Source organism: Helianthus annuus, chromosome 6 (genome assembly GCF_002127325.2).
Source record: "Helianthus annuus cultivar XRQ/B chromosome 6, HanXRQr2.0-SUNRISE, whole genome shotgun sequence".
Taxonomy (NCBI): Eukaryota; Viridiplantae; Streptophyta; class Magnoliopsida; order Asterales; family Asteraceae; genus Helianthus; species Helianthus annuus.
In genome coordinates, this window is record NC_035438.2 from 61,418,616 (window position 1) to 61,435,969 (window position 17,354).

The following is a 17,354-nucleotide window of genomic DNA, read 5'->3' on the forward strand; positions in this document are numbered from 1 at the left end:
TTGCGTTTCGATTAATCACCACAACACATGCACAGGTAACACATAAGTAGCACACACACGTAAAACAATTTCCAGAATACGTAATTCGAGATGCGAATGCGATTGTGATAAGCGATAAAGCGAGAAAACATGCGATAAACATCGATAAATAGCGATAAAACCTTGATTATTAACAAGTACTCCACATAATACAACTAACGTAACAAGTAAATAGACTATCTACAAGTCAAAGAATTCAAAACAGCAGTTGAGCAAGGAGAGACAGATCGCAATTAGCAATCTTTTCTTCCTTTGACTTCAATCTTGACTTTGACTTTGACTTTCGAAACACGGGGTGTTATAGCCTCCCCCTGTTAAGGGAATTTCGTCCCAAAATTAGGATTCAGCCGTAACAAACAATTGCGGGTACTTCGCCTTCATGTCGCTTTCGAGTTCCCAAGCGAACTCTGCGCCTCGTTTGCCTTCCCATCGAACCTTCACAATGGGAATGCGCGAGCGTCTGAGCTGCTTGGTTTGGCGGTCCATGATCTCGACGGACTTCTCCACGAAGTGTAGTGTTTAGTTTACTTGGAGGTCTTCAAGAGGTACATACAAATCATGCTCAGCCAGGCACTTTCTAAGGTTAGACACGTGGAAAGTCGGGTGAACGTTATTAAGTTCCTCCGGTAGTTCGAGTCTGTAAGCCACTTTTCCAATCCTTTCCAGAATCTTAAAGGGTCCAACATATCGAGGCGCGAGTTTCCCTTTCTTGCCGAATCTGACCACACCCTTCCAAGGTGATACCTTTAGGAGTACGTGGTCGCCAACGTCAAATTCAAGGGGCTTGCGTCGTCAGAAAAGTTACGCTGATAGACAACTCTGAGCTTTCAGCTGGTTATCTCGAATTTGGAGGATTTTGTCAGTCGTTTCTTGCAATCGCTCAGGACCGGTTAATTGCGAGTGACCGATCTCGTGCCACACAATAGGCGACCGACATCTTCTTCCGTATAATGCCTCAAATGGTGCCATTTGAATGCTGGAATGATAACTGTTATTATACGAGAATTTGACCAAAGGTAAGTATGCGTCCCAATTACCACCGAAATCTATGACACACGAACGGAGCATGTCTTCAAGGGTATGGATCATTCTCTCAGTCTGACCGTCGGTTTGGGGATGTAATGCGGTACTCAGATTAAGCGTAGTACCGAGAGCAGCTTGAAACGTTTCCCACAGACGCGAGGTAAACCGAGCATCACGGTCAGAGATGATGTCGTGAGGCGTCCCATGTCGACAAATGATCTCGTTGGTGTTGATTCGGGCTAATCTTTCTACCTTGTAGTCTTCTAGTATCGGCAGAAAATGAGTAGATTTGGTCAAACGATCAACGACAACCCAGATGTTGTCGTGACCTGATAGCGTACGCGGATGCTTCGTTATGAAGTCCATAGCTATAATTTCCCACTTCCACATAGGGATTGCGGGTTGTTCAAGTAAGCCAGAGGGTCTTTGATGTTCGGCCTTGACCTTCGAGCAAGTCAGCCACTTCCCAACATAGAGAGCGATATCTCTCTTCATGCCCGACCACCAGTAATTGTAGCGAAGGTCCTGGTACATTTTATCGGCACCGGGATGAATAGAATACCGAGATTTGTGGGCTTCGTCCATCAAAATCTGTCGCAAGTCGGTCCGCTTAGGGATCCAGATTCGGTCCAGATAATGGAATATCCCATTCGACTTATTCACAAGATGGGCTCCATCGTGATAGATCCTTTCCTTCTTCAAAGTGCGCTCAGTAAAACAAGCATGTTGGGCTTCGCGGATGAGGGTTTCGAGATGATGTCGGGCTTGAACATTGTGGGGGCTATGCAGATAGCTTCGTCTACTGAGGGCGTCGGCAACGACATTTGCTTTGCCAGGATGATAACGAATCTCACAGTCATAATCGTTAAGAAGTTCTACCCATCGGCGTTGACGCATGTTAAGTTCTTTCTGGATAAAGATGTGTTGTAGGCTCCTATGGTTGGTAAAGACCATACACTTTGTACCATACAGGTAGTGTCGCCAAATCTTCAACAAAAAAACAACTGCGCCTAGCTCGAGGTCATGGGTTGTATAGTTCTTCTCGTGGATCTTGAGCTGACGATATGCGTAAGCGATAACCTAGTCTCGTTGCATGAGAACAAAACCAAGACCAAGGTTCGAGGCATCACAATAGACAACGGAGTCATCGTTTCCATCGGGTAAAGCAAGGATGGGAGCATTGCAAATCATGTTCTTGAGGGTTTGGAAGGCAGACTCCTGTTCAGTTCCCCAAACAAAGGATCTGTCTTTATGCGTGAGGGAAGTAAGCGGCACGGCGATTTTTGAGAACCCTTCGATAAATCGACGATAATAGCCCGCTAGCCCGAGAAAAGAACGGACTTCAGACGGGTTCTTCGGCGTAACCCAACTCTTAACAGCTTCAATCTTCGCGGGATCGACATGGATACCTTGATTATTGACAATATGACCGAGGAATTGAACCACCTCCAGCCAAAATTCGCACTTGGAGAACTTGGCGTAGAGTCGATTCCCTTGGAGTAGCTCGAGAACCAAACGTAGATGCCACGCGTGTTCGGTTTTCGACTTGGAATAGATCAGGATATCATCGATGAACACGATGACGAATCAGTCAAGAAATGGTTTACACACACGATTCATCAGATCCATAAAAACTGCGGGTGCGTTGGTTAAACCAAAAGGCATAACAACGAACTCATAGTGGCTGTAACTGGTGCGAAAAGCGGTTTTGGGTATATCCTCCTCTTGGATGCGCAATTGGTGATAGCCTGAGCGTAGGTCGATCTTGGAGAAACACCTAGCACCTTGTAGCTGGTCAAACAAATCATCAATTCGAGGCAGGGGATAGCGATTCTTGATTGTCAACTTATTCAACTCCCTGTAGTCGATGCACATCCGGAACGACCCATCCTTCTTTTTGACGAAAAGGACTGGTGCGCCCCACGGAGAGGTGCTCGGGCGAATAAAGTCTTTATCAAGAAATTCCTGGAGCTGACTCGAGAGTTCACGCATCTCGGATGGAGCGAGTCGATAAGGAGCTTTAGCAACAGGGTTGGCTCCAGGAATGAGGTCGATACGAAAGTCGATATCACGACTTGGCGGTAAGCCTGAAAGTTCATCGAGAAAGACCTGAGGAAATTCACAAACAACGGGGACGTCTTTCACTCCTTTCTTTTCTTTCTCCGCTACTACAATGTTAGCCAAGAAATCTCTGTATTCCTTGCGGAGATACTTGCTAGCTTGGACACATGACATAAGTTTGAGACCCTTCGAAGCAGTTTCACCAGAAACACATAATAAATCACCATTAGCGAGTGAGAATCGAATCATCTTATCGAAGCACACAACTTCAGCATGGTTTTCACGAAGAAAGTCCATGCCTACTATGATGTCAAAACTTCCAAGCTGCATCAGAATAAGGTCGATTGGAAAGATGTGATTGTTGAGCTCGAGAGTACAATCACGAAGAACAGAATTGACAGCGACAGTTCTTCCGGTGGCAACTTCAACATCGAACGTCGAGGGAAGATGGGAGCGCTTACGATTAAGGAGCTTTTCGAACTCAAACGATACAAAACAGTTATCGGCTCTAGTATCAAACAAACACGAAGCATAAATACCATTCACAAGGAACGTACCATTAACCACATTGTTGTCGGCCTGCGCCTGACGCACATTGATGTTGAAAGTTCTGCCGTGGGCGGCTTGTTGCTGTTGCTGCTGAGGCTGTTGCTGCTGCTGTTGCTGAGGCTACTGTTGTTGAGGCTCTTGTTTCACTACTCTGTTCGGGCACATGTTCGCGAAGTGGTTGGGATCACCACACGCGAAGCAGACTCTAGCATTGATCGCGGGTGCCTGAGCCGCTTGCTGGCCTTGAGGAGCGGTGAGAAGAGCTTGTTGAGCAGGAGCTGGAGCTGCGGCGTTACGGGGCCAGTTCGACAATTGGCGGTGAAATGGCCATACATATTGCAATGCACGCAATATCTTCAGGCGATTCCCACTGGATGATGGTAGGTACATGTCGGGCAGGCAAGGTAGGGACCAGTATAAGCACGTTTTGCAGGCGGTGCTTGGGTAACTGGTGCTGGAGCTGATCGGTGCTGGGATTGCTGTTTGGCGGGTGCAGCCTGAAGCGTGGTAGCAGTAGTGACAGCACAGTTCTTGTTGTTGGAGTTGCTGTTGTTGTTCTTCCACTTGCGATCAGAGGACTTGGAAGACTGAGGAGTAGCAGCGGTTTCAGCAGATGCGACGGTGGTAGCTTGATGCAGGTTCTTCGAAGCTTTATCCCAAAAACCAGCTTTGACTCGCTTGTCGTTGATTTCAGCAGCAAGCAGGTAAGTTTCCTCGATTGTTGCTGGCTTTGAAGCATGCACAAAATCTGTAACACAATGTGGCAGAGCTTGAATGTACTTCTTGATCGTCATATCAGCAGTCTTGACTTGATCAGGACAGATAATACTGAGCTGCTTGAAGCGAGCAGTTAGAGCAGCGTTGTCACCATCTTTCTGCTTGATATGCCAGAATTCATCCTCCAACTTTTGGCGCTCATGGGGAAGGCAGAACTCTTCCAACATGAAGTTCTTCAACTCATCCCATGTCAGGACATAAGCTACATCATTTTTGCATTTGTTCCTCTCGGTCGTCCACCAGTCTAAAGCGCGGGACTGGGAAACGCCGGTGGCATTCAGAGTGCGGAGATTGTCAGGACAACCACTCTGGCGCAGGGTGACCTCGATCAAATCAAACCATTGAAACAAGGCCGTAGGGCCATCTTCGCCAGTTAATTCTTTCGGTTTGCAAGCTTCAAACTACTTAAAGCTGAAAGCAGCTTTAGGGGTTTCAGTCCTGGACTCTTCAAACGATTTGCTCACATTCTCGTATAGTTCACTCACGATCTGAGGAACAACCTTTGCCATTTGCTTGGCGACGAGAGTAGCAAGGCATTTGTCTTTCTGGCTCTGATGAACAGCGTGCGAGTGACGGGATCCAGATGACGACATTGTCTGCAACAAACATCGCCATAGGACTCAGACACAATATAATCGAATCTCACCTCACACGCCTAATAATACTAAAGCTCAGGAACACGATCTCGTTACACATAAGCACATAGGCACATAAGCACCGATTCACATAAGCACAGAAGCACATAAGCACGTAAGGCACAAAAGGCACATAGAGGCAGACAGAATACAGAAACCTATCATTCAAAGTCCGTGAGTGTTCGAGAATAGCGATTGCGATTAGCGAGCAACATAGCGTACGGTGGTACACAAATAGTAGCGATTTGTCAGCGTCTTGAGGTAGGGATGCAGTGCGAGTCGTGTGTGTCGATCAAAGCGAAGCGAAAAGCGAATACAATCACCAAAAATCGAGACACATAAACAGGTAAAGTCACACAAAATCCACATAAAACCGGCAAATATCAAAGTCGGCAGTAGCGAGCTCAGAATCGAAACACATAAAAATCGAGAGATAGATTGTCTGCGGCTGATAGACATCGACTACTCAAAGTGGTCCGACTATTCACGAAGACCTTTGGTACACACTTTGACCTTCGGGATTGTGCTCTCGCCTTACATTTGGGCGAATGGCACGCATCCTTCCAGTTAAAGCGTGACTTCAAGTCATTGGAATCCGTCGAGACTTTGGTGAGATTTTATAAAACCAAAAATAAAGGCGGAACAAGTCGTCAAAGGTTCGGGTTTCACCCCTGACTTGACAACTTCGCTCCTTTTTTGATAAAAATTAGAGGAAAATCTACGTTAAATTACGGATTTCACTCCTGATTCAACGCAAATTCTCGTGTTTATAGATAAAAATGCGGGTTGAACAAGTAATTTAGTCGAGAGTTTGCGGTTTTCACACCTAATCTCGACCTAATCGCTCGTTCATTTTCAAAAATTAGAGTGCAGTGATAGTGTAGCGTAAGAGAGAAATAGCGAGATATAGCAAGCAAGCTTGTATAAAACCCCAAAGGGTATGCACAAGTCGGTCTGTTGGTACCTAACTATAGACTAGGTCGTTTCTAAGACATCGACCCGGACTAGGTCGAGTCTTGCCTAATTCCCTATAGTTATGGCTCTGATACCAATCTGTCACACCCCAACCGATGGCGGAAACATCGGGGCGTGACACTGAGCGAAACAGATTGTCCAGAAGTTTCCATAACAACTATTATTACCAATCATTTAAAGCATCACGTCCCATACCATGACATAAAAGTAACATAATTATTACAGGCAAAGTCAAGACAAATTGTTCTATTCCGACAACTCAGAATTTAAATACAGACAATTTGTTTATTGGTTGCTAGACCTTTCCTAGCCTCGATTTCACAACAAGCCAAGCAATTAAACATCTTAATCACCTGCCACATACGTTAAAGTAAAAGTCAATACACATAGTGTAAAGGTGAGCATACAAGTTTAATAGATTTAATAGAGTTCGAAATCGTTTACACATAACCAGCACGTACACAGTGTGAAATGAAGCACGTAAGATATCAACATGATCCTATCAATACCAATGACTGCGGGTTGACTGCGCAAGGCTGTTCGTAATACACACTCACCACTGTGAGCCATGTAATTAATTGTCCTTAACAACCCCTGAGTGAACAGGTGCTGAATCCAAACTATAGTACTATCGTTGCTAAGGCAGGTAGACAGCAATCCATGTGTAAACATAAAAAACAAGCATTCATTAAGTCACGTATAACATGTGGTAACGGTTAGCGTTAAAGTATTGTGTAGTGTGTTCGATGTGATTTAGAATAAGTAATGCATGTAACCCCCAAAAGTGCGTAAAGCAAAAAGGGGTCGAGTATACTCAATGCGATGATGGATTGAAGGGAGCGCTTAGATCAAGATTAGCCTGATCAGAACGATAGCATAAACGATAAGCGGCACGTAAAACGATGTGAAGTGTCAGTGGATCGGATGGTAATCCGATTGGATGGCAATCCGATCGGGTGACCATTCGATTGGATTGTTACCTCGTTTAGGATGGATGTGTTTGTGTATGATGGCTTGTGCTTTGAAGTTTTTGTTGTAGCATTTTGAAAACAGAGAAGTATCTCTACCCTTCAGGTTGGTCGATCGGACGGCGGTCCGATCGGGCGACGATCCGATTGGTAGGACACTTTAGTGAGAACAAGTTCACAGCAGTTTGTCACTCGATCGGATTGCAATCCGATCGGGTGGCAATCCGTTTGGAACTCATTATGCATTGAACATGTTGAAAATTGTTTAAGTGTTGAAGTTCAAACATCACAAGGTCGGGTGGCAATCCGATCGGGTGGCAATCCGATCGAACGACAATCTGTTCGATGTTCAAAACCTCAAAGTTTGAAAATAAAAGTTAAGTGTGGGGCCAAGGTGCAAGCCGATCGGGTGGCTGCCCGATCGGGTGGCAATCCGATCGGACGGCAATCCGTCCCGGTAGCCTGATCATTCTTACACTTGGTGGTTTAGATAGTTTGCAGTTTTCTCAAGACGTTGTGACTACATGCTAAGCAAGAGAACCTCGCCAAGACCCTTGTGACCCGATCGGACAGGAATCACCTAAATCCGACCCGTTCACAGATTCGTGACGGTTGTTCATGCTTAACCTGGAATCGGTTGTCTCTTTGGTAGAACGCAGATCTTGAGCTAACACATCACCAAGAAGGAGTAGAAGGTTAGAACAAGGTCCGATTCTATCGGTTTTGAGTGCATTGAGTGTAAAGGAGTTGAAAGAAAGTTAGAAAACCATCTTTCAATCCTTTTTACTTTAAATATGTTCAGATCTATGATAGATCTTTGTCTATTCATGTGGAAATCGTTCAGATCTAAGTTGTTCTTGGTGGATTGAAGCCAAAACATGAAGTTCATAACAACACCATGATGATATCATCCTAGAACACCTTGAATCTAGTGATTTCACGGTGAAAAGTTAAAATTCAAAGGATAGGAAGGTGTAGGAGTGCGTGTAGATCAAGGAAGTACAAGATTTAAGTTGAAAACTTACAAGAATCGCGAGAAATAGGAGGAAATAGAGGCTGGAGCGAGCTGGTTGAGTGAGAGCTGTCAACATTAAGTGATGTTGACATATGAGGGGTATTTATAGGGTTTCCATAAAAGGAAAGTGGGGGAAAGTGGCTGTTCGATCGGGTGGCAGCCCGATCGGGTGGCAACTCGATCGGGTGGCCACTCGATTGGAGTGTTGGCGCATCGAGTTTTGTTGTTTCGATTCGCGTGTTGAGCGTTGCGATGCGATAGAGTTCCCGTTCAAATTACTTTTAATCCCAACTACTATATCTAACATACAATCATCATAATTAACTTGCGTTTAGCGGTTGCGATTTGTTTGCGATTGCGTTTCGATTAATCACCACAACACATGCACAGGTAACACATAAGTAGCACACACACGTAAAACAATATCCAGAATACGTAATTCGAGATGCGAATGCGATTGCGATAAGCGATAAAGCGATCAAACATGCGATAAACATCGATAAATAGCGATAAAACCTCGATTATTAACAAGTACTCCACATAATACGACTAACGTAACAAGTAAATAGACTGTCTACAAGTCAAATAAGTCAAAACAGTAGTTGAGCAAGGAGAGACAGATCGCAATTAGCAATCTTTTCTTTCTTTGACTTCAATCTTGACTTTGACTTTGACTTTCGAAACATGGTGTGTTACACATTGTCTCTTCATGATGTTATGGTCATTTCACATTATTATCAATGCATGTTGTTGCAAATTCATGATTTATTAGCCGAGCTGACCCGTAAGGGACAAGGACGCGGTCAAAGCTTAACTTGTAAAAGTTAAGGACACAAGCAGTATTATGTCAAGCTATGGTTGTTTGTGATTTGGTTATACTTGTTTAGTGTGTGAGTTAGTAGTATCGTCACATAGGACCAATCATGAGTGGATAATGAAGTCGATGAAATTTGGTAAGGACATGATGGGTACGTCGCTGGTACTTCTTATATATAATTGTACTTATCAAAATATCAAAAGCCTCGTTAGACTGGTCATGGGAAGTTCTGTGTAAGTATTGTTGTGTCGTCAATCATGATTCGAATAACGATGTGGACGAAAGTTTGGTAGAGACATGGTGTATGCGGCGTTGGTACTTCCTATATATTAGTGCGTCTATCAAATTTTCAAAAGCAACACTAGACTAATCATGAGAGGTTTTGTGTTAGTTTGTTTTGGTTGTATGTTTAGTGATTCAATTCTATGGCATTGAGAGTTTAATCTTATCATTTGTGGCAATTTACGGGGAAGTTTCTTTTCGAAATCCCAAGGTGTGACACGGAATGTAGTTTATCATGAGTATACCTTACACTCAGCTCGCTAACTCCCTCGTGTCACAAGTTAACTACGAGACATAATTTCTTTTAAGTCGCAATCCAATTCCAATACGCTATTCTTAGGTTTCACCATGTAATACTCATATTACCTCTGATAGGCTATTTTCTACATTATCATTTACACCCTTCGTTTATGTATCTTTGTCACTAAAAGCAATTTCTTACCTAGTTGTTTAACCCTTACCAGGGACGTTTCCACCTCAATTAGATCTAAACGTAACCACTACCGTAAGATAGTTTGGGTCTACCCTCAGCAACCTCACGATTCGTGTTCAGCGTTCATTACAGACATTCCTAAGAAACAATCTGATTCTAAATTCTTCGTGTTATTCTCAAATCTACACAATACCTTTCTATGTCCGTGAGAAACCATATACATTGTCCGACCCAAACGGTTTCCTCCTAATTTCAGGACGAAATTCCAATAGTAGGGGAGACTGTAACATCCACCAAAGACGGACCTCCGAAACCCGACCCGGGTCTAGAAAACCGGACCTTCGTTGAGTTAAATAAAAATATATTTTTTTTATTTAATTTCGTTGTTAATAATATTTTATAGAGTTAATTGCCATTTTAGTCCCTGTGGTTTGGGTCAATTTGCCAGTTTAATCCAAAGGTTTCATTTTTAACATCTGGATCCAAAAAGGTTTCACCGTTGCCATTTTGGTCCAACTGACTTAACTTCATCCATATCTGTTAAAGCTGCCAAGGGCGTTTTTGTCATTTCATTTCTCTTTTTATTAACCATTTTTTCTTAATTTACAAAAAGGCCCTTGGCAGCTTTAACAGATATGGATGGAGTTAAGTTAGTTGGACCAAAATGGCAACGATGAAACCTTTTTGGATCCAGATGTTAAAAATGAAACCTTTGGACTAAACTGGCAAAATGGCCCAAACCACAGGGACTAAAATGGCAATTTACTCTATTTTATAATTAAATATTCGTCACGTATCGCGTTAGTCGAAGACGGAATTAAAAACGATAAACTTATAAAGGTCCGCAGTTAGTTCAGTTAGAATTATATAAGGGAACCGTTAATAGAGTTAAATTTGTTGGTTAATTAAAGATATAAGATAAGGGTTAGTTTGTAATAAATAGAAACTAAATTATAACCTCTACCAACTAACCTAGTTAGTTTAGTTTATAAATACTGGAACATGCTAACTTAGTTCGTTTAAGTAATTAGTTTATTAGTTAATTTGTTAAAGGAAATACATTTACATGGTTAGTAATATAAGTTAATGAAATTATGTAATTGCAGGGGCCTTTCTGCCATTGTTGAAACTTAAAAAGAATTTGAAGAAAAACAATGTATGGGGCTGGTCTCGACCCGGGTAACCCCACCCTATAAATGTTTACTTGACCAATTGAGCCACAAGCCAATCTTATTAGTAAGCCGTATCGAATTAATTATAAACACAACTTCAACTCAATTAAAGAAAAAAATATATAAGGAAGGGAAGGGCCGGGATTCGAACCCGCGCCCATTCAATAATAATATGATTCTTGAATAGGGTGTTAAATTTGATCTTAAAAGTTGGATTTTGTTTTTAGATGGTGACTCACCTAAACTGATCACTTTAATTGTTGGGAATAGTAATGGATATATATAGTAAATAGATAACTTTTTGTTGTGATTATAAGAACTTTTCATTTTAATGATATTCTAAATAGTAGTTATAAACAAAGAACTTTATACAACTGCTCCACTTTTGTACCTGTTTTTACGAAACAAAGAACATGGGACCCTTTTTACATCTTTTACCATATTTTATATTTGACTTTAAAGCTGACAATTATGCTTTTCTTTGAATTTAACCATGCTTATACTACAATACAGCACGCAAGCGTACAATGTGAAACATGTCAGTACGGATTTAAGATCCGATATGGCTAATAAACATGTCTGAGGATGTTATTGAATGCCTATATAACTATTAGACATGAGACATGGAGCATGCGTTAAAGTTTCAGGAGTTGTTTATGTTTGTTTTGCGTTCAAGATTCATGCTGGCAGTGGCTAGAAGACCAATTGGAAGTAAAGACCCAAGACAAAAACCAGCGGCTATATCCAAGGTGGAGTTTGTTGATACACGATGTGTCTATAGCCTAGTTGTGTCATAGGTTGATGTATGGCTATTGGAATGTGCTTAAAATCTTGTTTTAGAGTTTGGTTTACTTTTTTTACATATGTTACAATGTGGCTAGCGAATGAGCCCCATTCGCTAAGTGTGTATAGCTAACGGAAGATGCGAATGTGGCCATTTTCTAGAAGTTGGTCTATATATATATATTGTTCATTCGTGTTATAGATTGAAAGTTTTTGCAGTTCCTAGCTTTGAATAAGTATGAGCTTGTTAATGTGTGTTTGTAACCAAACTTTGTCCGTTTGAAAAACCTTTATTTACATCATGTGTGTGTCGTGTGTTTGTTGTTAGATTTCACATGATAGCAAACATAGAACCCTAGAATCATCATGTGTTTGTCGTGTGTTTGTTGTTAGATTTCACATGATAGCAAACATAGAACCCTAGAATCAAACGAGTAATCGATCCATCTCATGGACCTTCAATTTTCTCACATAGTTTCTCTTTATTGTTTTTGCTTTTGATGTGTGTCATACTTCATGGATTACACACAAATTCATATCACCGTGAACGTATGAAGTTTTCCCTAGTGATTTCATGCTTATACGTACTTATGCATCAATAGTTATATATAATCCCACTTAGCTTATTTATTTGACATTATGCGGTTTAAGCAGAAGCTTTGATGTTGCGAAGGGATTCTTCAAAAGCATCACAAAGTTTTTGAGGGTCTGGTATCGTTTCTTCATCAACTGACATGACAAACATTACTTTGTCCATGTAACTCACCACATTAATCATTAGTGCCTAAAATGAATTGAGGAAGTAGATTAGAATATGGATTTCCCAAAATCACACATAACTGTTAATAGAGTCAACTTACATATGGTTGCCCATAACAACTAGGAGCAAGGTATGCAACTTTATGTCCAAAAAGGGTGATTTCATCTTGCGGTCCAGGGATATTACTAAATATTAGTGTTGTTTTATGCACAACTTTATGAGTCAATTCCCCTGTAACCTGTATTTCATGTTTTGTTATTATTTAAACCAATATAACTACCCACTCATGTTAAACGGCACAAAAGCAACTGTAACATAAACCACCTATGATAGCAGTTTCAAAAGTGGAAAGTAATGTTTGTTTTAAACGTTTTTAAATCAATTAAAATTTAAATGTAAGTAGATTATAATAAGTTCTTAAGTTGCCATGAAGATATGTTCCCATGCCAATTTTAAACTACTCTTAATAGAGTATTTACTAGAAGTTGCGGATATAACTATTCTTAGCCCGTAACATTACTTTGTAACAACTTAAGGCAAAAAAACGATCAAACGAATTTTCAAAATTTTGCATTTATTTTATCAAACGTCATAAAAACATGGAAGTACCTTTGTGCCAAACAACATTAGGACTAACTTAGTAAAGTAATAAGTGAACAAGGGCTCCAAGGAAGCCTTCTTGCGTTTCATTGTGGAATTTGCATGTCGAACATAATCTAAAGGATCTTTTTTGAATCGGATATCGAATGGAAGTAATAAATACCCAATCTTGTTTCCCCATGTGCCATTATCCTTATGCGTGAAATCCTGATAACACATGACAAATAATCTAAAATCATATTTAGAGATTAATAATTAGGATGCATCATAGCATACTCACATCAATCTTCATGGTGGTTCGAAGGTTAAACGGAATGGTGGCACGAATGCGCATGTTATGAGGACTATCCATATTTTTATCATCTGTTTCACCAGTTACGTCATGTTAAAAAAGTGAATATCAAAGGTAATATTGGCGACACATATAGAGATGTTGGATATAATATAGAAAACATACTATATCTCTCACGTATGTAGCGATACATTGCTGCTTGTGTGACTCCAAGAACTACGTCGGTAAATGTCTATAAAACAGATACCGAAACAATTTTAATTAAGGCCCTGGTTTTTGCTTATAAAAGCAATACAAATTACTCCTTTGCAAAAGAAAGAAACTGTAAAAGTGATTAACATTCCTTTATTAGCAAATAGTGAAAACACTTACCACATTCATAGCTCTTTTTACAAACTTAATGTCCTCAAGGCTTACACTTCGAGTGACAAATCGTCTTGGCCTACCCTCCACACCTTTTGAGCCTTTAATTGGGGATTTTGTGTCTTCTAGGAACAGTCCAGTCAACGCAAACATCAAAAGAGCAACAAAAGTATTCCAAAAAACACCAAGTCTTGACCAAAGATTAGCAACTTTAGCCGCACCCAACCTGTCCATACCAGGAATAGTAGGTACAGAATCCGGATCAGAGACTTTACGTGTACAAGACATTAGGAGATTCGTCAAGGACATTCCATCACCAATGGAATGATGGCAACGAAAGATACATGTGCCTTCGGCTTCTGACGTTTTAACGTCGATGAGATGGAAATCCCACAAGGGTTTTGTGCTTTCAATACCTGATCTACTGAGATTTAAGATGTAATTTTCAACAAATTTGTCGGGTGATTTTATGTTAGGATCTAGTTCCGCTATAATGACATGGTCATCTATGTTTACATGTGTTGGAATCCATTTCATGCTACCGTTTGCCTTGTCCCTTACCTATAGTTGAAACATGAGAAATGGACACATAAGACTAAAAGGGAGATATTATGTAATCTTCTAAGGGGAATTGGCTTGTAATAATCTCACCTAGACCTTATTGGCCATTAATAATCCCACCTCAGAATATTCCCCCCACCAGTCCCACCTTTCACATATTTTTCCTACAATGGTCCCCCATTAAAAAAAACTTAACGGAGTTGAGCATTTTTCCAAATTACAAACAGATTTTTTAGGGCTATTGATCAGAACGATGATACGAGTCCATTGATGTAAAACTTACTTCGAAATGGTGCTCCAAGTGACTTGATTTTGGTTAACTGGAAATTTAAACACCCGAATTGAAGCGTCGTTTTTATCGTTTAGAGCACCGTTTCGAGGCAAGTTTTACATCAATGGACTCGTATCGTCGTTCTAATCAAAAGCCCTAAAAATCTGTTTGTAATTTCAAAAAAAGCTTAACTCCGTTAAGTTTTTTTTAACGGGGGACCATTGTAGGAAAAAAAAGTGAAATATGGGACTGGTGGGCGAAATATTCTGAGGTGGTATTATTAATGGCCAATAAGGTCTAGTTGGGATTATTACAGGCCAATTTCCGATCTTCTAATCAATATAATATATAGAACTATACAAGCCATATAACATGACAAGTGCTTAAAACGCAGAAGTGTGTGTCTATACACAAGTGTGATTCACCTGCAAGCTTGAAAATCGACGATTTTTAACGACAGCATTCACCAAATTTTCCTTGATTACATCAGGACGAATTTTTGTTTTTAACCCGATGAAACAAATGATATACATATTAGAACCAGGCTCATGAAGCAACTGAGCCATAGGACTTAGTGGTTCCTCGTCGTCCTCTCCCTTCTTGAAACCCTCAAATGTTTCTCCATATTTGGTGGTTCTAATACTTCCAAGAGTGTTAAAATCTTGTATGGCATCCATGAACTTTTTTGCTATAGTTAAAATTGTGTATATTGGTAACAAAATAAACCCCTATATATAGAAGAATGAAACCTGAAATGTATCTAGTAAGCGCAAAAGGTGGTGGTTGTAATTCGTCCACGTAAATATTCTCTAAGCTTTTATTAATTCTATGAATTATGTAAGCATGTAGCCTATTATTAGATAGCAACAATAAACATGTCTTACTTACACCCAAATTAATAGGGGAATTGGCCTGCAATAATCTTATCTATACCTTATTGGCCATTAATAATCCCACCTCAAAATGTTCCCCCCACCAGTCCCACCTTTCACATATTTTTCCTACAATGGTCCCCCGTTAAAAAAACTTAACGGAGTTAAGGTTTTTTTCCAAATTACAAACAGATTTTTTAGGTCTTTTGATCAGAACGATGATACGAGTCCATTGATGTAAAACTTACTTCGAAATGGTGCTCCAAGTGACTTGATTTTGGTTAATTGGAAATTTAAACACCCGAATTGAAGCGTTGTTTTTATCGTTTGGAGCACCGTTTCGAGCCAAGTTTTACATCAATGGACTCGTATCGTCGTTCTAATCAAAAGCCCTAAAAAATCTGTTTGTAATTTGGAAAAAAGCTTAACTCCGTTAAGCTTTTTTAACGGGGGACCATTGTAGGAAAAATAGGTGAAAGGTGGGACTATTGGGGGTAATATTCTGAGGTGGGATTATTAATGGCCAATAAGGTCTAGGTGGGATTATTACAGGCCAATTTCCCAAATTAATATCACTAATTCATCTCTTTACTATTTAAAATTTTAATTTTATATCTTCACCTTAACTTTACTAGTTTACTATATACATTGTTTTGTATAACATTCTCAACTCCTTAATAATAACAAAGTTTATTTAACAAGACTGTTTCACTGTTTGTATTTCCTGATAAAAATAAATTATTACAAGTTATGTTAAATATAACATATTTAACAGTCTTTACATTTTGTAAAGTCCGTATATTTCACTATTTGTATTTCGATAAAAATAAATTAGAGTAAATTACTTTTTGAGTCCCTGTGTTTTAAGGGAAATTGGTCTGTAATAATCCCACCTAGACCTTATTGGCCATTAATAATCCCACCTCAGAATATTCCCCCCACCAGTCCCACCTTTCACTTATTTTTCCTACAATGGTCCCCCATTAAAAAAACTTAATTTTCCAAATTACAAACAGATTTTTAGGGCTTTTGATTAGAACGACGATACGAGTCCATTGATGTAAAACTTGCCTCGAAACGGTGCTCCAAACGATGAAAAAGGCGCTTCAATTCGGGTGTTTAAATTTCCAATTAACCAAAATCAAGTCACTTGGAGCACCATTTCGAAGTAAGTTTTACATCAATGGACTCGTATCCTCGTTCTGATCAAAATCCCTAAAAAATCTGTTTGTAATTTGGAAAAAAGCTTAACTCCGTTAAGTTTTTTTAACGGGGGGCCATTGTAGGAAAAATAGTTGAAATGTGGGACTGGTGGGGGGAATATTCTGAGATGGGATTATTAATAGCCAATAAGGTCTAGGTAGGATTATTATAGTCCTTCCCCTGTGTTTTAATGGTTTTAACCACTTGAGTCCAAAATAAAAAAGTTTAACGCCCTGAGTCCCTAGCCATTTATTTTATAACATTTTGAGTCCAATTTTGTTTATTTTATAACAATTTGAGTCTTAAAAACTGGACTCAAAAGGTTAAAATTTGGACTCAAAAGGACTCAAATGGTTAATGAAAATGCTTATAGGGACTCAAATGGTGAAAGTTTTTACTTTTGGACTCAACTAGTTAAAACCACTAAAACACAGAGACTCAAAAAGTAATTTACCCTATTACGAGTTAAGTTATGTCAATTATAACATATTTTATGGTCTCTACATTTTGTAAAAAAAACATAAAGCATATTCTCAGACAAAAAATGTGTGTATATATTATGGTATTTACAATTTTATTATGTACGTTTATCATTAAAAAAACTAAACCGGACAAAAGAACAGTAACAACAACAATTATACCTAGTATAATCTCATTCTTAGCGAGACTATTGATAAGGGTATAAAAAGGATAGGATATAGACAAATTTTACAGCCACCCCAAAGAATAGAGAGGTTGTTCTTAGTGAGACCACTAACTTTAAAAGTCTAAAGCAATATCCAACCATAAATTCAAATAAAAATGCATAGCTACTTAAAAACCGCACATCCATAAAACATAGAATCTAAAACGCATAATATGGATAAATAACACACTTTCAGTACACAGTACACGTAGAGAAAC

At 39.7% G+C, this 17,354-nt stretch overlaps 1 protein-coding gene across 1 annotated transcript; it reads right to left on the minus strand.

The window, feature by feature from the left end:
- Positions 1 to 11,964: 11,964 nt before the first annotated feature.
- Positions 11,965 to 15,076, minus strand: LOC110865524 (O-acyltransferase WSD1). Its single transcript, XM_022114785.2, has 7 exons — positions 14,802 to 15,076; positions 13,554 to 14,105; positions 13,347 to 13,413; positions 13,170 to 13,252; positions 12,899 to 13,096; positions 12,390 to 12,527; positions 11,965 to 12,313 (listed from the first exon to the last, which is right to left on the minus strand). Exons 1-7 carry the CDS (start codon positions 15,051 to 15,053, stop codon positions 12,176 to 12,178), a joined length of 1,428 nt encoding a protein of 475 aa, XP_021970477.1. The 5' UTR covers positions 15,054 to 15,076; the 3' UTR covers positions 11,965 to 12,175.
- Positions 15,077 to 17,354: the final 2,278 nt, after the last annotated feature.